This window comes from Sceloporus undulatus, chromosome 5 (assembly GCF_019175285.1).
Source record: "Sceloporus undulatus isolate JIND9_A2432 ecotype Alabama chromosome 5, SceUnd_v1.1, whole genome shotgun sequence".
NCBI classification, from domain to species: domain Eukaryota; kingdom Metazoa; phylum Chordata; class Lepidosauria; order Squamata; family Phrynosomatidae; genus Sceloporus; species Sceloporus undulatus.
The window spans coordinates 75,611,970-75,636,212 of NC_056526.1; the positions used below are offsets into that span (position 1 = coordinate 75,611,970).

At 40.4% G+C, this 24,243-nt stretch overlaps 1 protein-coding gene across 3 annotated transcripts in view; it reads left to right on the forward strand.

Annotated features, from left to right (window-relative positions):
• The first annotated feature begins 1,490 nt into the window (after positions 1–1,490).
• MAPK12 (mitogen-activated protein kinase 12) overlaps positions 1,491–24,243 on the forward strand; it is a 46,244-nt gene continuing 23,491 nt past the window's right edge. Inside the window, exons 1-4 of one of the 3 annotated variants that reach the window (XM_042467386.1) lie at positions 1,491–1,965; positions 10,527–10,656; positions 19,108–19,166; positions 22,315–22,426. In XM_042467386.1, coding sequence (XP_042323320.1) covers positions 1,841–1,965; positions 10,527–10,656; positions 19,108–19,166; positions 22,315–22,426 — 426 coding nt within the window. In that variant the 5' untranslated portion in view covers positions 1,491–1,840. Of the gene's footprint in view, positions 1,966–4,922; positions 4,941–10,526; positions 10,657–10,909; positions 10,972–19,107; positions 19,167–22,314; positions 22,427–24,243 lie in introns of those variants that run through there. The other 2 variants (XM_042467389.1, XM_042467388.1) reach the window with 2 other exon arrangements.

A 24,243-nucleotide genomic window follows, 5' to 3' on the forward strand; every position in this document is an offset into this window, starting at 1 on the left:
CTATCACTGTTTTTTTTCTTGGCAAGATCTGTTTAGAGGGGCTTTGACTTTGCTTTTGCCTTCCTAAGAGGCTGAGAGAGTGCAGTCTCCAGGTACTAGTCCAACACCCAGACCATTACACCACACTTTGTTGTTGTTAACTGCCCTTGAGTTGGCCTCGACTTATGGTGTCCCTGTGGTCAAGGCATTCAGGCCCATGATCTCCTTAATAGAATCCATCCATCTGGCATGTGTTCTTCCTCTCTTTCTACTTCCCTCCATCTTTCCTGACATTATTGTCTTTTTTATTGAATCACGCCTTCTCATGATGCCAAAGCTTGAATTTGGTGATCTTGGCTTCCAAGGAGATTTCAGGCTTGATCCATTCTAGGACCCATTTGTTTGTCTTTTTGGTCTCCTCGGCACACTTCCCTAGCCCCACATCTCCAATGAGTTGATCTACCATACTGGAATTCAAAGATACAGCTGTGTTAGTCTGTAGTATGTAGCGAGATCTTGTAGCATCTTTGAGACTAAATGAAAGAAAGGTGTTGCCAGCAGGAATACTGTGTCCATTTCTGGGCACCACAATTCAAAAAGGATGTTGACAAGCTGGAGCATGTCCAAAGGAGGGCGACCAAAATAGTGAAGAGTCTGGAAACCATGCCCAATTAGGAATGACTTGCAGAGTTGGGTATATCTAGCCTGGGAAGAGATGGTTAAGAAACGATACGATAGTGCTGTTTAAATATTTGAAAGGCTGTCATATTGAAGGTGGGGAAAGCTTGTTTTCTGGTGCTCCAGAGACTAGGACCCGAAGCAATGGATGCAAGCTGCAGGAAAAGAGATTCTACCTCAACATTAGGAGGAACTTCCTGACAGTAAGGGCTGTTCGACAGTGAACAAACTCCTTTGTAGAGTGGCGGAGTCTCCTTCCTTGGAGGTCTTTAAACAGAGGCTAGATGGTCATCTGTTGGGGATGCTTTGATTGGGATTTCCTGCATGGCAGGGGGTTGGACTGGATGGCCCTTGGAGTCCCTTCCAGCTCTATCATTCTGTGAGCTTTCCTAGACTCAGGTCTACTTCCTCAGATGCATTTGAGGAAGCAGACTAGCGCCTAGGAAAGCTCATGCTAGTGTCAACTTCTTCCAGGTTGGGAAGTCACCAAAACAAAACAACAACATCAAAAGGTGGGGGGGGATGAAAGCAGTCATTGAAGGAATACAAAAGGCTCCTCCTCCTCCTCCTTTGTGGCCCACACCAAGAAAGTTGCCAAGAAGTGGGTCTCCAAAAGAGCTTGAAGAAGAAGAGGAGGAGGAGGAGGAAGAGGAGGAAGAAGAGGAGGAGGAGGAAGAGAAAAATAAGAGGAGGAGGAGGAAGAAGAGGAAGAGGAAAAGACAGAAGAGGAGGAAGAAGAAGAGGAGGAGGAAGAAGAGGAGGAAGAAGAAGAAGAGAAGGAGGAAGAGAAAAATAAGAGGAGGAAGAGGAAGAGGCAGAGGAGGAAGAAGAAGAAGAGGAAAAAACTGGAGGAGGAAGAAGAAGAGGAGGAGGAGGAGGAAGCGGAAGAGGAAGCGGAAAGGAGCCTGTCGTGGACCTGGTCCTTTCCTTTCATTCATAGGCAGTGCCTGCGGCATGGTCCCCTCCTCCGAGTGAATGGAGGGAAGGAGGGAGGGAGGGAAGGAAGGAAAGGAAGAGAAGGAGGAGTGATAAAGGAACAGAGGCTGGGGAAAAGAGAGTGAAGCCCACAGGAGAGGGAGAGGGAGAGGAAGGCAGGAGGGGTGTCGAGGCAGCAGCTGAGAAACTGTCTTCTTGTTGCTGTTGCTGGGAAGGAGGAGAAGGAGGAGGAGGCGCCGGAGCGGCCATGTCCTCCCCGCAGCAGCAGCAGCAGGGCTTCTACCGCCAGGAGCTGACCAAGACCCTCTGGGAGGTCAGGGAGCGCTACCGGGAGCTCCAGGCGGTGGGCTCCGGAGCCTACGGGGCCGTTTGGTGAGTCAGCGTCCTACATTTCAGCCCTCTGCCCAGGAGGGATTGCCAAATATCCTCCAATGGAGCCTGACTGAGAAGCAGGACTTGATATTTCTAGGAGGGTTTGGTCAGACGCGTCCTCCTTTCCCAGGACGCGTCCTACATTTCAGCCCTCTGCCCAGGAGAGATTTCAAAATTTCTTCCCTTTGGAGCAGAACTATTAAGCACGCCTTTATATTTAGCCTCGGCTGGATCCGTCCTCCTTTTCCAGGACATGCCAGCCTTCGGTCCTGGAAGGATGTCAAAAAGTGCTCCATTGGACTAAGCAGCATGGGGAGAGGTTTGTAGAGCTTTGTAGTTGAGTGTGTCCTCCATTTTCTCTGGGGGGGTCCTCCATTTTGGCCGTGCCTTGTCCTCCTTTGGGGTGAGGACTCTGTCCCCCTGAAAGAGGGAAGGAGATGTCCTTCCGCCTCCTTCACACCTTCTCCTCTCTGGGCCCAATTCAGATGTAGGCAAGCTTTCCCCAAAACAAGATGTTTCTAACAAAAGTCACTCAAATGAATGTAAACAAACAGTTGTTGTTAGAGGCACTTGGGCTTCTTATTTTAGGTGGCAAGGTTTCTTCCTTAGGGATGACTTATCTAAATCTCCACACTGGAGTTTATCACACGGGAGGAATTTCTCCTCATTTCAAATGAAAAGAAAGTGGGGCCAGAATTCATTCACTTGAATTCGCTATTTCAGCAAATTTACATGAATTTGAATTGCGTTCGGACTGACTTCCCTTTGTCCAAAAATGCGTGTGGTAGTCTATCACGCAATAACGTGAAACCCCATGATTGCATTCGGATTGCCATTGGATTATACTTCCAATTTCCCTTGTCTGATAAACTCCACTCTTTTAAGGACACTCGCACTGTCCTTAGAAAAGAATAGTTTCCTAAACCAAATTAGTATTTCGTCCAGTCAAGCTAATTACATCCCTCAGGATATCTCTTCACTAAAACTCCTTCCCTCATGAAGAGTTCTATAAAGGAACTAAGTCTTCTTTCTCTGGGCTTTAGCCCTAAGAGTCCTACCCTGGAACCCTCTCAGGACACAGCAGCCAGACCTTAACACTCTGAGGACCAAGCCCTATCTAACCTTCCTACTGTCACAGATGGGGTTTTTAATCTCCTCCCAACCAGCATTTCATTGGCTACCGTCAGCTGGCTCATGATTGGCTGTTGCTAGCCTAACCCACACCTGCCTTTTCTCTACAGGTGTGGACCGCACCAGGTGACACCCTGAAAGGTCCTCAAACACCTACCTTTTGGCAGAAACAGGCTGCAGCATTCATTGGCTTCCATTTAAAATGATTTAAGAGATGGTGGGAGTGGGGTGGGTGCGAGGAGAGAGGAGTGGCCCAAGAATGATTTAAAATTAAAATTTCAAAATTCAAATTTATAATTATTTTAATGATTTTTTTGACATTTTTATTCCTTGTAAATGTTCTCTAACAGCATCACTGTGCAGACTCATGTATAAGTCTAGAAGTTTTAGTCTAAACATTGACCCCAAAAACCTGGGTTGAGTTATCCATGGGTCAATGTAAGTACTGAGCTTTAACTCATGTTTTTTAAAAAGGGACCATCCCCTGGTGAAACTGACAAGAGCGCAATCTGTCATGGAAGCATCTCTCATCCATCCAGACTTTGAGCACAAACAGTTATTACATGCTCTTTGGCATTGTTTTCCTTTGCTTCATCCTTTAGATCCTTTGTTACGTTCCCCTAAGTTTTACCCTCCACTTATCCTCGGGTCATATCAAAGTTCATAATTTTGGCCCCCAAACCTGTCCTCGACTTATACATGAAACCGGCTTATCGTCAAGTATTCAGGTTGTGCACATGATATTGTAATTTGAAGGTACAGTTTTGATTTTGCTCATTGTTTACGGCGGAACAATTAGCATTACATTCAGTGGTATATGGGAATTACGATTTACGAGAAACATTAGTAGAAAAAAGGATTGCTAAGGATTTTGTATGGTGTGAAATGGGAGGGGGCCAATGAGGAGGTGACACCATGACACCAACCCTAGTGACCCCATTGCCTCACATGTCTCCCACAACTTGGGGAAGGTTGAGACATGGAATTGGAACCCAGTACTTTGCTCCTTCCTGGGAGGAGGACTCGAGGGTAGCTTTTGTTTTGTTGCTTTTGTTTGACAAGTTAGCTCTCCTAACCAGTTTTCAAAGCAAATTTATGATCTGTGACCCTTCAAGTAACTTCTGGCTTTTGGCTACACTACCAGACGTCCTCCTTTTCCAGGACATGCCCTACGTTTCAATTTTGTGTCTAGGAAGAATTTCAAAATACCCCTATTTTGAGCATGACTGAGAAGCATGGGTTTATATTGATATGAGTGTGTTTTTAGCTTTTATTTGGTCATGCCCTACATTTTCTTCAAATGTCCTCTTCATCCGACACTCAAAGCACTACACCATGCTGGCTCTCTATTATTCCCATAATTTTTTATATACTAGTATGAACTTCTTACAGAGAGACATGCACATTTGAAGTTAAAGGCTCCTTTGAATATATGCAGACGTTGAAGTGTTCTGTGAACATAAACATTGTGCTGGACATCGAACCATGTGCAGGGAAATAAATATTTGGAGTAATAATAGGGCAATGTTTCATCGCACCGCAGCCCACCCTCTTCCCCGAAATTCTCTTGCTTTAAGCTTTTCTGGAAGTGACTCACTATTTTGCCTTGCTTACTGTAGTGCTGAGGACTTCCTGCTGGAGAGAAAAAGAGGAAGCAATGCTCCCTGATGGGGAATGGATTCCCAGTCATTCTCTAGAGTGTTGCTGTTGTTTTGCTCTTCAGCTTCTTTTCTCTGACATTATGATAGATCAAATCCCCTGCATTTCTGCAATTCAGCTGCTGGATTTCTGCCTTGCCTGCACAAGTTAAGTGTCAAGGAGGACACTTGTGGAGCTGAGTGTAGGTATATGTTCATGAATCTATACTTCTGCTGATTGAAAGTGGGAAGCAAAAGCACTCCTAGAGCCAGTGAATGATGAGACAAGAGTAAAATACAGGAGAATGACAGCTGTCAGATATGGAGTGATGCACACAAGGGCCTGGTTGGAAGAGATAAGCTTCTTTTTAATACATTCAGATGCTTTTGAACTGGAGAGTTTGGTAGTTCTGTGGTGGAAATTCCTTTTTGAAATATAAAAACTATAGAAAGATGGAGTCACCTTTGTCAGCCAGAGAGAGTTTTTGAAATAAAGGCTTGGAGTTACTAGAGCAAAGGAATAACGAGTGCATCTTGACCTAGATGGAAGCTGGCACCAGTAAGAAAGACATAACATAAACTACTGAGATAAGGACATCCAGAAGCAAGGTTAGAAGGAAGGCTAAAGGAGGGGGTAAGGAGTGATGATGCAGTTTTAATGTATGCATGTATTTCTGTTCTGATTGTAAGAATTCTGTATGTTTAAATTGTAATTAGCCAATCAGGTGTATTGAAGAAGCTTCTTTGTCTTGAATAATATAAAAAAGAGCCATTTTGTCTTGTTCGGGGTTCTCAGCTTTTGGAACTTGAATTCCACTGAGTTCAATGTTTTCCTTTGTCGACAAATGGAAATAAACTTATGGATTTTCAATTATTAGGTCCTCTTGCTAATTCTTTTGCTCTGCAAATCTAGAAATCTAAGTTTCCTGAAATTTCTGTTACAGTTCCTTACTTTCCTTGTGTCCCACAGAGAATCACTGTGATATCTGCCTATCTGTCCAGGCCAGGCCACCCATTAGGTAGAATGAAGCAGATTTGAGTATACTGAAAATAATAATGATGATAATGATAATCAACCACAACAATAATTGTAGTGGATCCTTGGTATCTGCTGGGGTTTAGTTCCAGGACACTCCACCACAGATAACAACATCCATGGATGCTCAAGTCCCATTTAATACAATGGTGTAGTAAAATGGTGTCCATTATATAAAATAACAAAATCAAGATTTATTTTTTTAGAATTTATATATATTTTAAATGATTATCAAGGCATGGATGACTGAATCCATGGATAAAGAATGCGTGAATATGGAGGGCCAACTGTAATAATAATATATTGCTGCATACCCACCTCTTACCAAGTTGAGGTGGGGTGTAACATAGATTAAAATACAGTATATAACTGCCCATCAAACACATACATTAAAATATGTAAACATAAGAGTAAAATGACCATTGCATATTAAAACCATCCAGCTTAAAATATACTGATTTAAAATTCATAGCTTAAAATCAGCTTGGTAGGCCTGCCAACAAGCCAACAAATGGCTTGTTATTTAATATTGTATGTTGGTATTCTAATTTTACGGCCACAAGAGGAAGATGTTTTTTTGGGAGTTTTCTGTTTCATGTGCCAACTTGATTTGGCTAGCTTTAGGTAGATTTAAATCTGTGGGGAAGGTGCTATTTGCTGCTTTGCTTTGGGTAGTTAAATATTTTGGTCACCCCTGACATACATATGCAGACAGTTATATTCAGATGTGTTTTTGTTTTGTCTTGCTCTGCCTTTCAATTTTTATTATAACCTGTCTTGCAAAGGTGTGCCCTGAATAGTGGGACCAAATAACTTAAAGGATCACATAATGAATACTGATTTAATGAAGGAACATTAAGAAGATAAAAAGACCCATACTGGATCAAACCCAAGGTCCATCAATTGCAGTATTCTGTTCCCGCAGTAGCCAACTGGTTGCTTCTGCAAAGTCTATCAAGCAGAACAGGAGTGCAACAGTATAGCATAACCTATTGTGGTTCTCAATACTGAGTTCCAACTAGTTCAATTTTGACTTCAACAGGAACTAGGAACTACTTTGGAGTGGTGTCCAGATAGCCTTACCCATCTGAGGGAGACCAAAGGATGTCAGTGGGCTTGGCTTCAGCCATTGATGTAATCAGATCCCATGCCAGGTGGAGCCTTTGAGACCCAATCTTGTTCTTTATCCCCCTTCACAGGTTCACAAAGTAAAGGAGTGATGTGTTCTTAGCTGGTGCCTTTGGGTGCTGCCTGAACCCTAAACCTGTTGGCTTTTGGAAACACCAGTTGAGACTAAGAAAAGGAATTCCTCCTCCCTCTGACCACTGACTGGAGATAGTGAAGACTCCTCTTCCTATCAGCCAGGAGATGTGGAGCTTTGGCAGGGAGTCACTGCACCTCTGCAAGACAAGTTAAGCCTGTGGAGCTGAGGTTCCTGTCCCAAGCCCCCACTGACCAGCAGCAATTCTTCAGAGTTTTGTTCACATGTCTTGAGTTAGAATCAAACATGTATTTTTGTAAACACTTAAGGGAGCCAGTATGGTGTAATGGTTTGAGCATTGAACTATGACTCTGAAGCCAAGGGTTCGAATTCTTGCTCAGCAGTGGAAACCTACTGTGTGACATTCAACAAGTCACCCTCACTTTGAGAGATGTAGTCCTTTACAATTTGCAGTTTGCCTATATCTACTCTTTTCTTCCCTCTTTGTGCTTGTCATTTCTGTTTTGTGACAAACGAGGGGGAAAAGGATCTCTTGAGAAGCTTATGGATGAATTAATATAGAAATAGTTATCCTTATAACATTTTAAGCAATGAATCCATTGAGAGGAATGAGTTTTCTAATTTTTGCGTTTATGTGCTTGCAGAATGACTTCAGTTAGGGATTCCATCATGTTAAAAGTTGAATGTGAATCGATTCTATATGAATAAAATAAATGATTTGAAATTAAATGGATATACTCTACAAAAGTTTTAATTTTTGTCAGTGTACACAATTTGTTGTTTGTTTAGCCATGTCTACTGCCTTGTCACTGGACCTTTCCATATGTTGACATATTCTAGGAGTGCCCTTTGGGCTGCCATATTTTGCATTCCAGGTGTTTTTACTCTCTGCTATTTTTATGCTTGTTTTGTGGCACACCTTACTGTAAAAGCAGGGATAACCATTTTAGTTTATTCATAAGACATCAAAGGGAAGTAGAGGTCACACCATAGATAATTTGTCAGAAAATTCTGGCATTTAGACTAATAACATCAGTCTCAACTCAAGTAGTGTGAGGGACTCTTGAAGATCTTCATTTACCAAAGGTTTGGGGCCATGAATTTACATAAAAGCTGCCTTATGCTAACTTGATTGTCCATCCATCTGTAGTTTAATTTTCTGTACACCAGGACTGGGCAATATTAGTACATCAGAGATCCAATTCCCTCTCAGTCAATCAGTACATTTCAATGGAAAACCCTGAAAAACTCTTTGAGGGGGCTTTGTGGGGGGCAGCATAGGTGTGGGACAGATCGTCCAAAAATAGAATCCATTCATTTAGCATGTGGCCTTCCTCTCTTTCTACTTTCCTCCACCTTTCCTAACATTGTTTTTTGTTGATCATTGCCAATCTGTTGGCCATCGTTTTGTCTTCCATATCTGTTGACATATGTTGGTTAGCACTGTAGTTGACTCTGTCAGTGTGGACTGCAGCAGTTTGATTGGGATATCATCTGTTCTTGGTGATTTCTTTTTCACCATTTCCCTTATTGCAGCTTCCACCTCACTCTTTAGAATTTGGGGTTCATCTTCATATGGCTCTTTGTTACACATGTCATTCATTTTATCCTTTCTTTTACATAACTTTTCTTGAAGTTTATGAACTTTTGTGTATTGCATCCACCGTCTTTTCTTTGCATTGATTGTCATAGTAGTTTTCTTTATCTTTTTACATTAGCTGTTGTGCTGTTGCATTCATGGTTCTTAGTTTGTTCCTATCTTTCCCACCCACCCACCTTTTTTTGTTGCTTCTTTCCTTTCCTTTCTTACTTGTAGCATTTTATCCATCATCCATGGTTTCTTCTCTCTCTTTTTGTCTGCTGAGAGTGTCTGTGTACATTCTCCTTTTATTATTTCCCTGGCTTCAGACCAGACTTCTTCTGGTTCTCAGTCTATTATGCTTAGTAGCGCAAATCTGTTCCTTATATTGTCAATAAATTTTGATGAGATATTGTTTAGATCATATTTTGGTATGATGACTGGTTTGTTTTCTTCTTGAGCTTTATTCTTATTTTTGATATGAGTAGTTCGTGATCTGAGCCACAATTGGTGCCTTGTCTAGTCTTGGCCACCAGTATGGAATTTCACCATCTTTTACCTCCGATTATATAATCTATTTGGTTTTTGTGTTGGCCCTCTGGTGATGTCCATATGTATAGCTTTCTTTCTGGTTATATGAAAAATGTGTTTGCAATGAATAGGTTGTTGGTTTCACAAAACTGTATCAGATGCTTGTCTGCTCCGTTTCTTTTGCCTAAACCACAATTGCCTGCTGTTTTTTATTCTTCTTTGCTTCCAGCTTTTGCTTATATAATACCTATATCTTCCATTGTATCTTTAGGCTTTATGAGCTTGATATATCTTATCCCCCCCACCCTCCACTAACCTATAGTTTGTTTAGTTTAATGGTTTACAGCAGACCTGCACAACTTGGCAATAAGAAGGGGCCAAAATCAAAATAGGTTAACTTCTTCAGGGCGCAGATAGGTTTTAATTAAATATTAATATTAATTCCATCTTTCTCTTCCTCCTCTGCCTGGCCCTTTTCTCAAGAGAAAGCTGAGCAGTGGAGGAGCATTGCAAAAGTTTGCCCATTCCCATCTTTCACCTGGCCTTCTCCAAGCTGCAGAGGAGCCTTGTAGGAGAAGTAGTTGCCTCTCATCCTCCTCCTCCTCTCTGCCCATCCTCCTCCTCAGGAGAAAGTCGGATGATGGAGGAGCGTTGCTCAGCAAGCATTTGCCCAACCTCCTTCTCCACTGCCTGGCCTTCTCCTCAGGAGAAGGCTGAGCAGCAGAGGTGCCTTGAAATCGTTCCACATCTGCATGGGCCACCTGAAATCCTTTGGTGGACTGCATGCAGCTACCAGGCCATATCTTGTGGAGGCCTGGTTTACAGCATAGTCTGAAACCCTATATTGAGGACAAGGGGATATCATGGTTAAATATTTTTGGGGGAGAGATTTAACTGATTAGTAAAATGCATGCTTTGCATGCAGAAGATCCTAACTTCTGTTCTAGGCATCTTCAATTATTCAGGGATCAGGTGATGGGAAAGACCTGTATCTGAAGACCTAGACAGCCACTGCCAGCCAGAGTTGATAATTCCAATTTAGTTGGGCAAATAATTGTATCTGGTATAAAGTGGAGGTTTCTTGTAGTTGTTGTAATGCAGTTCTGTAACTGGCTGTAATCTGCCTCTCTCTGCTGCGAAAAAACAACTTTTATTTTATTGATATTATGTCTACATAAATCGAGCTGAGAAGTAGATTCATTCATCCACCCATCCTTATTCAATTACACACAATATTACATTGAAACACACACACACTCCTCTATTTGGCCAGAGTTGTGGAGCCAGAAGCTGATTTTTGCCAGCCATTGTTGCCTGGTTGCTGCTCCTTGGTCCTAGCCATTGAACACACTGTCCCTTTCCCAAGAAACGTAACCCTTCTGCCTAGCTGTAATTTACAGAATTTCTGTTTCCATTTCCTTTAAGCTCAGCTACTGACAGGAAAAGCGGAACTAAAGTGGCTATCAAGAAGTTGTATCGTCCATTTCAATCAGAGCTTTTTGCCAAACGAGCCTACCGGGAATTGCGGCTCCTCAAACACATGAAGCATGAAAATGTGAGTACTAACACCGGTAAACCTCTTTCCTTTCCCTTATATCTCTTGTACAGTGTGACTAGGACATGGCTATAAAATGTCCAAGAGTTGCTGATCCTCTTACCAACACATTCTCATACTTTTGTTTATTCCTAAGTAAACATAAGTGTTTGTGAATATTTTCATATTTCTATCAATAACTACCCTTAATTTTGTCATCATAAGGAACGAGGGCTTTCCTTCTGTGAATTTCCTTCCTTCTTTTTAGGATCCAAGCTACTTGAGAAAAGATGGATGTGGCTGGTAGCAGTTCCTATGATTGAGGTGTATTTTCATGTGAGTGCATGTGCAGAGGATAAAAACATTTTGAGGACTATATTCTATAGAACAGTAAACAGGTTGGAGATTTAGCAGAATGGGTGTGAGTTTAATTTAAGTTGATAGTTTGACAGGCTTTTTGACATTTCAGGGGAGATGAACAGTAATTTAGAACATGTTAAAAGAAAGAGGTTAATATCTGTGGAGATGCAGATGGCATTGAAGAGGTATGATTGAATATATTGGACACATGGTTTCCCTCCCCTTTTCAGTCATGTTTATGTAAGGAAAACATACAGCCTTTCCCTACCTTTTGATAACTCGCTTTCTGCTGACTTGCTCTTTAGATACTTACAAATTACAGACAAGTTGCATTATTTTCAGGGCTGAGGAGTCGGAGTAAGAAGTAAAGGAGTAAGAGGTTTTTACAGGAGTAGGAGTAGGAACAAGAAGTAACAAAATATATTTGTTACTTCTTATCCCTGTTATTATATTGTACAATAATTGTACCAAAAACAATTTTATTAAATTGCACCGGGGAAGGGACTGGGAGGCAAAGAGAGACACTTACACACACACACACACACACACACACACACACACACACACCAGCCTTGCAAAGCAACCAGGGCTTTCCCCCAGGGCTAGGGAGCAGAAGTAGGAGTAAGGAGTAAAGGAATAAGAGGCTTTTACAGGAGTAGCAGTAACATTAAGAAAAAATATCTTACTCCGGAGTCGGACAAGGAGTAACCCCCACATCACCACAACTCCCCAGCCCTGATTAATCTGATGAGGAATCCATTCTTTTGTTAGTTCTTCCTGCCTACGATGCTTGCTTGGGACTGCTCATGTGCACATGCAGTTGCAAGGCTTGTCTATGGAAAGAGCGTACCCCATCCTTGAATTAATGGAACCTACGCATGTAATTTGCAAGTGTGGAAATAGCAGAATGCCATCTGTTCTTCTTCCTATGAAGGCTCACTTTGGACTGCTTGCATGTATGCATGCATCTGCTGCTTGCAAAGCAAGCTGGGAGGAGGAAAAAGCACCAAGCTGACTTCGGAGGCTCATGTGTGATTGAGTGAGCACTTCTTGGTGCCTTCCCCCGTCCTTCTGTCATTGTGAACCATCTTTGCTCCTTCAGTCTACAGTGCACCCGCACCATACACGGGCACACTATACATGACTTCCAGTGTATCGGAAGCTGCACAGCAAGGAAAACAATGGCACGTGCACCTATGGTTCCACACCACTGCGTGCATTCATCCCATTGTTTCCAATGGGATGTGAGCATATGCAGATTTCCCCTTACATGGAGGGAACCGGAACAGATCCCTCGCGTAAGGGGAGGGCCCACTGTAGATTCAGTCTGTGAGATTTTGAGATTTTGGTTGTGCATGTCCTACAATATTACTGTAAAATGTTTATACTTATAATACAGTATACATTATAATGCAGTATACGAGGAAGTAATCATAAAGTTTTAATTATCACCTTTAAAAAATGGACAGAAAGATTGTTCTGATTTGTAGTTGCTAACTTTTCCTTATGTAGTCACCATCCAGATTTGTACATTTTCCCCAGTGTTTCTTGACCCTTTGAATATTTTTATTGTAGAAGTTTGCAGATTGCTCCTTAAACTACTCTTCCACTTCATGAATGATGTCATTTGTGTTGTCAAATTGGCAACGCAATTGATTTTTCATTTCTGGGAACAAGAAAAGTTACTAGGTGTGAGGTCAGGAGAATAAGGCAGATGCTGCAAAATCTGAAAGCCACATGTCCTTGCTTTGTTAACTGCAACTTGAAATGAGTGAGCTGGTGCATTGTCAACTAGGAGACAAATGCCTCTGGAGAGCATACTGCGGTGTTTCTTTTCCAGAAGATTGCAGTAGTATGTGCCATTGATGGTTTGTTCCTTTGCATGGTAATCTGTTTGAATGACTCCACGACGGTCCCAAAAAACTGAAAGCATGACCTTCCCTGCTGACTTTTGCACCTTTGTCATTTTGAGGGGAGGGGAATCGGTTTTGCTCTCTGGATCATACTCACAGAGCCAAGATTCATCCATTGTTACCAGACGACCAAACAAATCCTCTTCATTCTGTTCCAACAGTGTCAACATCTGTCTTGAAATGTCACGCCATGTTTGTTTCTGGAAATGGGTTAGCAAATGTGGAACCCGGTATGCAGACATCTTAGACATGTGCAGTTCATCATGAATAGTTTTCCACGCAATACCATAACTGAGACCAGTTTTATTTGTGGTCATTTGCATGGTTGCTTGTCTGTCTTCCAAAATTAAACACTTCACTTTCCTCACTGTGGCTACATCATCCATCAATGGTCTTCCAGATCTTGGGTCATCTGTGAGCGACTTGTGACCAGATTGGAAATTCCTTTTCTACCTCACAATAGTGTCATAAGATGGGCAATCATTTCCATAAATTACCATCATCTCATCATGAATTTGCCAGACACTATTATCCTTCAAATGCAGGAACTTTACATGCTGAGAGCCTCAATCATCTCCAAGTGACTCTAGTCACTTCTGACACAACCTGTACCAAAAATAAAGGACACAATGAGTTGATTTTCGCAACACTATGCACTTAGGGATCAATGATGACATTGACAAAATTTCATCAATATACCATAATAACTTCTCGGTGATAATTATTACTTTACAATACACCCTCATATGCAGCGTACAGTAATATACTGAGAGCATGAGATTAAAAGTAAGCTTTTTACTTTAATTTTGTAAAGTTCAGCAATGTAAATCCACCTTCAGTAAGTCACACTTTCTCAACCTCAGAGGATGGCAATGGCAAACCCCTCTGAAGAAACATGCCAAAAAAAAAACCCATGATAGGTTCACCTTAGGGTCACCATAAGTTAGAAATGCCTTGAAGGCACACAACAACAAATACATACACAAACACACAGAGTTATTTGGCTTTTGAATGCATTCTTATATGATATATTTGTGTGCTATTTACATTTTTTGGTGGTCAAAATGCATTTGCAAGCTAAAGATCCACTTTTCAACCAATTCCACTTTCTGATATGCTCCAGTCCCTAACCTGCCAGATAAGTGAGGGCTTCCCATGTATGAAGATACTGTGTCCTGAAGAAGACAGGTTGCATGTGCTTCTTTTTTGGTAGAGCAACCAAAGAATGAGAGGGAAGAAGAGAGGCTAACAATTGGATTCTTTTCAGAGTCACAGCCTGTACAGACCGGCGTTATACACTGGCCTCAGGGCAGAGTGGGGGTGTGGCGTGTGTGCCTGACCGCACAGTGGGCAGCATCACGGTGCTCCTTTGGTGCTGCGCCCAGATGACGCAGCGCCAAAAGGAGTGCCAGAAGGTGCCCCCACAAAAATGCCAGATCGGGGCTGCAACATGTAGTTGCTATGGCCCCAATCCAGCAAAGAAAGAGGTGGCTGTGGTCTCTTCAGCCCTTCTGAACTGCCTTCAGTTGTAGCAGTGGGTTCAATCCACAAGAATCAGTAGCATCACAACTGAGTCCTGTAAAGGTTGAGTTTGAAAAAATGCTACTAAATTCAGTGGGATGTATTCTCATGTAAGTAGAATTGCAACCCGCTGTTGTGTTTGAGAAATTTCAGCTGCTTGGGATCTTGGCAAATACTTGATCACAAATAGCTTACTGTTAATTACTATAGAATATATTGTTTTGCATGAAACAGTAAACTCAAAATGACATGCTGTTTTGAAAAACCTGTAACAGAACTCTTAATTGAAAAGAACATGTTTTCCAATTTGCAGACACCACTGTGATGATAAATCAGTGTTATCTTCTCAAGATCATGCTTAGTGTTTAGATTCAGAATTATCCACACAGCCAGTCACGCTACAATTTAAGTGAGGGGTGAGGGAGATTTTGTCCTCTAGTTGTTAATGAATTACTAGCCTCCTTGTGGGCTTTTTTACACTACCCAGTAATGGTGCTATGATGTTGCCATAGCAATGTCCTAGGAAATCCTAGGATTTGCACATTAGAGAGGTTATTTAGCATCCTCAGCCAGAGAGTTCTAGTGATACACCAAATTACAAGTCCCAGATTTTTCATGGCAGTGAAAGTGGAATGATACTGCTATAGTTAAGTAGAGTGAAAGTGTTCATGTGCCACATCATTGGCCAGGCTGGTAGGGGCTGATGAGAGCTGAAGCTTAATATTAGCAGAGGTTCACAGCTTCTCCTTCCCTGATTTAATTATTCTAGAATAGTCTTTTCTGACTAATGGAAAAACAGAACTAGAAAAAGGTCATTGAGCTAGTAGTTGATAATGGATTCATAAAAGCAGTAGAATTTAGGAGCTGTTTGAATAGGATTGTATATGTCTGAGGGTGCTCAGTCATTGCTGTGGGTCCTGTTTCCTCTTGATATTAAAGTGTGACAGGTTTGTCATGGTGTCTATGGAGGGGGAGTATAGTAATTTTAGTCCAAAACAGTAGCTTTCCCATTTTAAGCAGGAGCAAGTAGATTGCAACATTTCAAGATAAATTTGAAATAAGTGGTCACAGTAATGCCTCAAGAACCATAGAAATGAGAAACAAAAGAACAGAAAAATTAAAGGTGGTAAAAGACTGGACTGCACAACTCTTTAAGTTCATTTCAGCTTCACAGTTCTATTATTTAAAACATGCACATATACAAAACTTAAATGACACATGGATAAACTAGACAAGTTATGAGATTTAATAACAAGAACTGGGATGCCTTTTATATGCAAAAATATTTACGATGATCCATGACTGCCAGAACTACTAGCCTTCTGTCTTCTACTGATCTTTAATGCATAACACCCAAGGATAAATTGCTTAAAACATGAGAGAAATGCCTTCATTATATACCCATTTATTCAGAATCTGTGAGTGCAATTGGCACAGCATATTTTACCTCAAAATAAGACCTTGCTATGTATAAATATACTGTATTAGCCTTCAGATAAGTATGCCCAAGGTGTGTGCAAGTGCAGATAAATAGGCAGGATCCACTAATATATTCAGGGTGAATCTCACTGCTTCTATCAGAATCCACAATCACCCCTTCCCTCTTGTTAACCTTGGCTAAATTCATAGGGTTGTTGTGAGTCAACAGGCAACTTGAATGTATATATCGACTTCTCCTTCTATCTGGCCCTTTTGTTGTTAGTATTACTGTGTTGTTTTTAATGCTGTTTTTAATTGATTTTATTGGAATGTTTTTATATATAATTGTTCGCCGCTTTGATCAAAATTTTGGAAAAGCGGGTTACAGATAAACTATATTATTATTATTATTATTATTATTATTATTATTAAAGACACTTACATATTTTGCATCATGGAATATTTTAGTGAGGAGGAAGAAAAGAAAGTCCGAGTTCTACTAATGTTGGATCACCATTGTATCTTAACTATATTACCTAAAATACAGCAATATTGTGTTAAGAAAATCAGGTGTTCTCAGATGTTTGTTTGTTTGTTTACTCTGCTTTTTCCATTAGACACGATTTTTATACATCTCTTCTCATCTCTCTCTGCTTTACTGCTGCTGCTACTATTACTGCTGCTACTATTTATTTTCGTTCATATCTTGTTTTTTCCCCAGAGTTGGGTCTCAAGGTGCCTTACAGAATATTTAAAGCAGAACAAAATAAAAACATATAGAAAGATCAGTAAAAATATATACAATTCCAAAAATATCCTATGGAATTAAAACCATTAAGAAATTTGTTAAGGTGGGAGATAAAAGACAACAAAATAACACACCGATAAGAGCACATTGCAGTCAGTTCTTGGAATAAGTATGTTTTCACTTGCTGGTGGCAAGGAGGGAAACATCTGAGGGGCTATGCACACTGCTGGGAAAGGCTGGCCTGGCGGCAGAGTTGGAGTGTGGCATCCATATGATGCATGCCCTAGCTCCGCCCCAGGGTGTCATGATGCTGCACCACACGGCATGCGGTGTCACGGCACTCCTCTGGGTCTGTGTCCACATGATGCAGCACCAAAGGAGCGCTGTAAAGCTGCGGGGCCACAGCTATCGTGCCCTTTGCTGGGCACAAAAAGGAGTCACTTTTTGCAGCTCCTTTTTGCGCCCAGCAAAGGGCAGTTGGGGGTGTGGCATGTGGTCGCCGCAGCCCTGATCTGGCTGTAAAAGGAATGGTCTGTACAGCCCCTGAGCCTCCCTTCACTAACTAGGGAATAGCCTGAAATTAATCACAGATCTTGGAAAACAATAGTATGTTTCAGACATAATGAATAGTTTGGATATTTAGATATTGGTGGACTTCAGTTCTTAAAGATCCCACACAGCCTGATTGATGGGCAGAGATTCTGGGAGCTATAGTCCAATAAAGTCTGGCAATTTGTGATTGGAAATCACTATGCTGAAATACTGTTTTAATGTTTTGTGGAATTAATAAGCCTCTGTTCTCCACTTCCAGCACGGCCACAAAGTGCAGATCAGAAGCTTTCACTCCTGTTTTCTGTGAACTGAAGTTTAGCATTATGCAGAGATGTTAAATGTGGTTAATCTTAACTATATTTTTTTTAAAAAAAAAATAACTTCCAACAATTGGTTTGAAGTTGGTTTGTTTCAGTAGACCATAGTTAAGTCTAACTATATTTTATTTTAGTTCAACCATAATGCTGAATTACAGTTAGCTAAAATTGGAAGCAAAAATCTGTAATCTCCTCATGACCACACCAGAAAAGGAGATCAGAGGGGACAGCTGATAAGCCCTAGGCTAAACATTTTTGGTACTACATTCAAACACAGTGGCTTGCCTTTTTCTCCGCCACACATACATCAATAGCTTCTTATACAATAAACAAACAAGCGAACCATTCCATGTGTTCCACTATTGGTCTTACTGTCAGAATGTTCTTCCTAATGTTTAGGTGGAATCTCTTTTCCTGTAGCTTCAATCCATTGCTCTGTGTCGTAGTCTCTGGAGCATCAGAAAACAAGCTTGTTGTTGTTGTTATTGTTGTTAACTGCCCATGAGTCAACCTTGATTCATGGTGACCCTGTGGGTGAGACATTTCCAGTATCCCCGGTCCTTAACTGCCCTGCTCAGGTCGTTCAGGCTCATGGCCTCCCTGATCGAGTCTAATCATCTGGTGTGGGATCTTCCTCTCTTTCAACTGTCCTCTACCTTTTCCAGCATCATTCTCTTTTCTGATTAATCACACCTTCTCATGATGTAGCCAAAATACAGCAGTCTTGATTTAATTCAATTTAGCCTAGGGAGAGTTCAGGCTTGATCTGTTCTAGAACCCATTTGTTTGTCTTCTTGGCCACCCATGGTATCCTCAGCATTCTTCTCCAGCACCACTTCTCAAATGAGTTGATTTTCTTTCTATAAGTTTTCTTCACTCTCCATCTCTCACATCTGTACATTGTGATAGGGAATAGAATGACTAATGTATAGTTATATCTTTGCAGTTTAGGACCTTGTCTAGTTCTTTTATAGCTGCCCTTTCCAACCCCGCTCTTCTTATGATTTCCTGATTGTAGTTTCTGCTCTGGTCAATATTTGATCCAAGGTGTGGGAACTCTTTGACTATTTTAATTTTTTTGTTATCTAGATCTTCCATGTTCTTTGTTTTTGTTTTCTTAATGTTCAGCATTAAGCCTAATATAGTGCTGGCTTACTTAACCTTGCTCCTTGGTGGTTTCTGCTAGTAGTACTGTGTCTTTAATATGGTCATTGACTGCAATGAAATGATTGATTGATTGATTGAATAGTATTGTGTCGTCTACATAACTTGGGTTATTAATGTTTATCCCTTCAAATATTTAAACATGACTATTATGTCACTCCTTAACATTACATGTAACATTACTGATGCACCACTACTTGTCTAGCCCCTACCCCAGGCCTGAAGAACATTTGGCCTCCAGGTGTTTTGAAATACAACTCCCATAATCTCATATCACTGGCCATTGTAGTTGAGGTCTGCTGGGAGCTGACTTTGAGATTTTCTGGACTTTCCTATCCCTTGCATTGGATTCATTTACTAATATTTCTTCTGTGGATAATAGCAGTTGAGTGCTCCCCCATGCCTAGGCGGGGCAGGTAGAGAGACTGTAAAATGATGGTCTTCCTTTCCTAATGTGTCTTTCCTCCCTCTTTCATAGGTAATTGGATTACTGGATGTCTTCACGCCAGATGAATCATTGGATAAATTTAATGATTTGTAAGTTTTGTACTTTTATGGAAGAGTTTGGGCTCTGTGTTACAATTGTATTTCTCTTATGAATTCAGTGGGAATTTGGAAGTTCTGTCTGTAGCATTTGAATAAAAAAGCTAGATTCCAATGACATTGACTTTGGTGTGCATATCTATAAAAGAATTGTCATCCTGAAGCTAGGACTGATCTATACATGATCTATACAGCATAGGCTCTACATTTTTATGTTAACATATATAATAATATTTATTGTTTTGAGGACTATAATGTATGCTGGATAAATCACAGTAAACACTAAATTGAGTTCTGCTAATTATAAATTCAATAAAATTAAATCCTAGGCAATAAACATATTTATTTGGAATGTTTTTCTATCACATTTGCGGGGGGGGGGGGATACATTACTTTTGTGTAAGACTTTATCTAGTGTGGGGTTGTGGTTTCAATGTTGGATTAGAACACTGGGAGACCAGGGTTTGAATACCTGCTCAGCCATGGAAACCTGCTAGGTGACTTTGGGCAAGTCACATTCTCTCAGCCTCAGAGAAGACAATGGCAAACCCTGTCTAAACAAATATGGCCAAGAAAACCCTGCAATAGGTTCTCCTTGGGGTTGCCATAAGTCAGAAATGACTTGAAAGCATACAATAATATTTCATCCCATTTAACACTTATTTTAGCAAGAATCCTCAGTTGATATGCAGAGCATATCTTCCATGTAAAATGCAAATCTGTTCCCATACATGTTTTTGGCCATTCCACTCTACACAGATATGTCTTTTGTACAAAAACAACAACAAGAGAATGACTTTCAGTTTTCAGCTGTTCCATGGTCATAGATACATTTGTTAGAGTACTCAAACTGCAGCTGGAAAATAGCTGGGTTTTGGACTGTAGTATTATGCATATGCACATGCAAGAAACCCCTATTATTTTCTCCTTACTGATATTAAAATAGGGTGCTGGGTGATCTCATTTATACATTAACAAATGAGTCAAAGTAGCTACTCTTGTCACTGAATGCTACTTTGAAAAAGAGGAAGTGTACAATGTCTAACCTAAATCCAGTGGCCTGTTCCAAGTAGAATAGAACCACTGAATCAACAGGAAGTTGCATAGGAACAATGCTTACATAAACTCCATACTTGGAACTAACAATTGGATTTAGGCCTCCAGTGCTGTCTGTGGAGTTCTTTGCCAGCACCTTATCTGAAAAAATTGCTCTATCAAACAGAAATAAAGATAATTCAGACAGAAATTCCTTAATATAAAGGAATGGTTACTGCCTTCATAACTGTTTAGTATTAGCATGCCACCAAATGATTGCTGATCACTGTAGTATACTACATATTTTCCTTTTGTTTTCCTTTAATACAATATCTGATTGGTTTTAGCAATATATGATTCTGTATGTGCTGTTTCCCCCGCTGTCCCCCCCCAATTGGAAATTTGCACTGAAGTTTTATATGGATGGTTCCTGATTTTAATCTTGCATGTGGAAGTCTTCCTCTTTATTGTTAAATGCATACGTGATGTTATAAACCATAAATGTTTTTATTTAAAAAATTAAACTTAAGATGCTACTTCAGCAAACAACTCTTGTTAACTACCTATGCCTTACCAGAACGATTAGTGAGCTATTTCCATTTGGTTTTGAAATATTCATGAGTTTGAGCAAATTAACTGTAATAAAATCATGAGGGAGAGTGCACATTTATGTTTTCATTACTGAAGACGATCAGCCTTCTGAAGATTAAATGTGGCTCCTAGCTCACCCAGGTTATTGATCAGAAAGCTTTATTTGTTTCCCCGGCTCTAAACCTATCCTTAAGAAGCCAGATGTGTTCTGCCTTTTTCACTCCCTTACTGCCCATTCAATCATTTTATGTGGTTTGCTGTGCTTCCACTTCAATGAGCACTGGTTGGAGTTTCTATAATAGCCTAAGGTAATCACATGTATGTTTAGGATTCCTTATATTCCACTAAATTCAGAGGGATTTACTTGTGAATAAATACAGACAAGCAGGTGTAAATAAGTATATAGACAAGTCAGTGTGGCATCTGAATGTAATAGAAATCCAAAAGGATTTATCTAGCTAACATTTATTTTCACTGGACACCTTTTGAATCAAAGGCATTTTCTTCTGATTCTCATTCCAAGTAAAAAGACATTACAAAAGGGAGGCCTCCGCTAGAATTCTCTTGATGACCTACACTTGTATAGCCATAAGCATCCACAAGTGTTTGAGGCATCCAATACCATTTTGTACAATGTTTTCCATGGCTGTGCAATTGCAGTTGGATGGCAGCCAGGCTGCATTTTTCACCCTCAACTCAAAACCTCCACTGACTGGCCACATTGCACTTGGAGAACAACTTCACTCTGTAATCCAGCTGGACATTACTGCCTTTCCTCAACATAAGTGTAGTGTCACCAGACCCCCAATGAGAATATGTTGCCAGAGAAGTTCTCAGTCAGAGCTCCCTTTCTTTGTCATATTTTCAGAGGCTGTTTTTGATAATCCAGTTTGACATCGCTTTAACAACCGTAGCTAAATACAATTGAATTCTGAGAGCTGTAGTTTTATAAGGAATCTAACCTTCTGTGTCAGTGTGCTCTAGTGCCACAAGAAACTACAATTCCCAACATTGAGACATGACAGTTAAAATGGTGTCAAACTGGATTATTTCTACAGTGCACATGCAGCCGTAGTTGTCTTACAAAACTCAACTCTTCTTTCTGTGAAATCCCCTTTCGTACCATCCATCTTCTAAAATAAACAAGCCATAAAGTTTTCATACTTCCATTGTATCAATCCAGTTTTTTCCCTTTGATAGCTAATATTAAAAGGAGGCCTGGGTTCAGTGGCATGGCTTCCAATTGATCTCTCTCTCTCTTAATTTTGGCAGTGTGATTACGGTCGTTTTTCCAAAGCATAAATGAATAGACTGTGGTATCCAATTAAAAATATGTCTTCTGTTAATAAAAGCTTCTGAAGGATTGGCTCACTTGAGAAAGGCAACAGTTTTATTTTTAGTGGTTATTTTATTCAGCTAAACAATTTTCAGAAATTATTATATTTGGTAACTTTAATGTTACAGTTAGAGCTTAATGAGTTTACATTATTTTGATATTGTTTTCTTTTTCTTTTAGCTACCTTGTCATGCCATTTATGGGAACAGACTTGAGTAAAATAATGAAGCATGATAAACTAACTGAAGATAGAATCCAGTTCCTAGTCTATCAAATGTTAAAGGGCCTAAAGGTTAGATCTTGTTGTTGTTATTGTTGCTGTTGCTGTTGTAGCTGCTGATGTTGTTGTTGTTTATACACTAATATTTTCTTAACACACAATGTAAATGGTGCTGTGAGAGAGATCATTCTTCTTCTATTGTCTCCCTTCCATATGAATTCCATGGTTTAATTATATCCCAGTACAATCGGCCATCTGTATTCATGGATTCAACCATCTATGACTTGAAAGTATTTGTTTAAAAAAAGCAAATCTTGATTTTGCCATTTTATGTAAGGAACACAATTTTACTATTCCATTGTATATAATTGAACTTCAACATCCACAGGTTTTGATATCCATAGGGGGACCTGGAACCAAACCCCAGTGGATAATAAGAGTCCAATGTATAATCATAGGATCATAGAGTTGGAAGGCCATCGAGTCCAGTCCCCTGCCATGCAGAAATACAAATCAAAGCACTCACAACAGATGGCCATCCAGCCTCTGTTTAAAAACCTCCAAGGAAGGAGATGACACCAAACTCTGAGGGAGCGTCTTCCACTGTCAAACAGCTTTTACTGTCAGGAAGCTCTTCCTAATTTTGAGGTGCAATCTCTTTTCCTGTAGCTTAAATCCATTGCTCCATGTCCTAATCTGTAGAGCAGCAGAAAACAAGTTTGTTCCATCCTCGATATGACATCCCTTCAAATATTTAAACATGGCTATCATGTCACCTTTTAACCTTCTCTGCCCCAGACTAAACATATCCAAATCTTTAAGCATGGTTTCTAGACATTTTACCATTTTGGTCGCCCTCCTCTGAACATACTCTGCCTTGTCCAAATCCTTCTTGAATTGTGGTGGACACAATTGTGGTGGAACTGGACACAATATTCCAGGTGAGGTCTGACCAAAACAGAATAAAGTGGTACTATTACTTTCCTCAGTCCAGATACTATACTCCTATTGATAGTGCCTAAAATTGCATTGGCTTTGTTAGCTGCTGCTGAGTGATTTGAATCAGGATTGCCCTTGTAACCTGAGTTTGAAATGACGTTTGAAGCAATTATGGCAAATCCTGGATCTGTGAATTTTCAAATGCAATTTGTTGGGACTGTTGCATAGCTAGACTGATGCACAATGGGACTCAGTGCACAACAAGACATCAGTGTATTGGAGAAGCACAATGCGCATTAGGACACTCTGGCTAGTATCTTTCATGTATCTTTTCAATTCACTACACAGCACCTCTGCTGTGTAGTTAGCTCTGCATAAGATTATGCAACATAGACTGCAATAGAGAATTCAGGCTTCTGTTCCTGTTACAGCTTTGTTGTTATTGTTGTTGTTTTATAACAATTTGTCTTACACGAATTCTGCCATTCCTCTTTGCTTCTTTTCCCTTTAAAAATGTAAACCCTAGGAATCAGCCAGGCAATTTGGGCTATACTTAGTGGGAGCAAGGGAGGATAATTGTACCTGGTAGGCTGGAAAGTACAATTTTGCTTCCCCACCACCTAGTCTATGACCCATTATCTCTGAAATTACCCATTATCTCTGTAAGAAATGAAGATGCAAAAGCATTACATAACAAGAAAATAAGGTTCTCCTGGTGGTCTAGTTTTTTTAAAAAAAAAAAAATCTGGGTCAGCGTTCCAGTTTCGAGAAGGCCATCCATGGCTGAGAAATCATTTTTGACACAAACAGAAGTTCATCAGGTTGTCCTAATTCTTCTCTCTCCTTTAAGGGGAATGATTCCTTTCCTTTTTTGTAGGACAAGCTGTTTGTCAGCTGCTGAGCTACCTATGGTTCTACAATGGTCCATCTCTTGCCAGAATTGTTGTTGT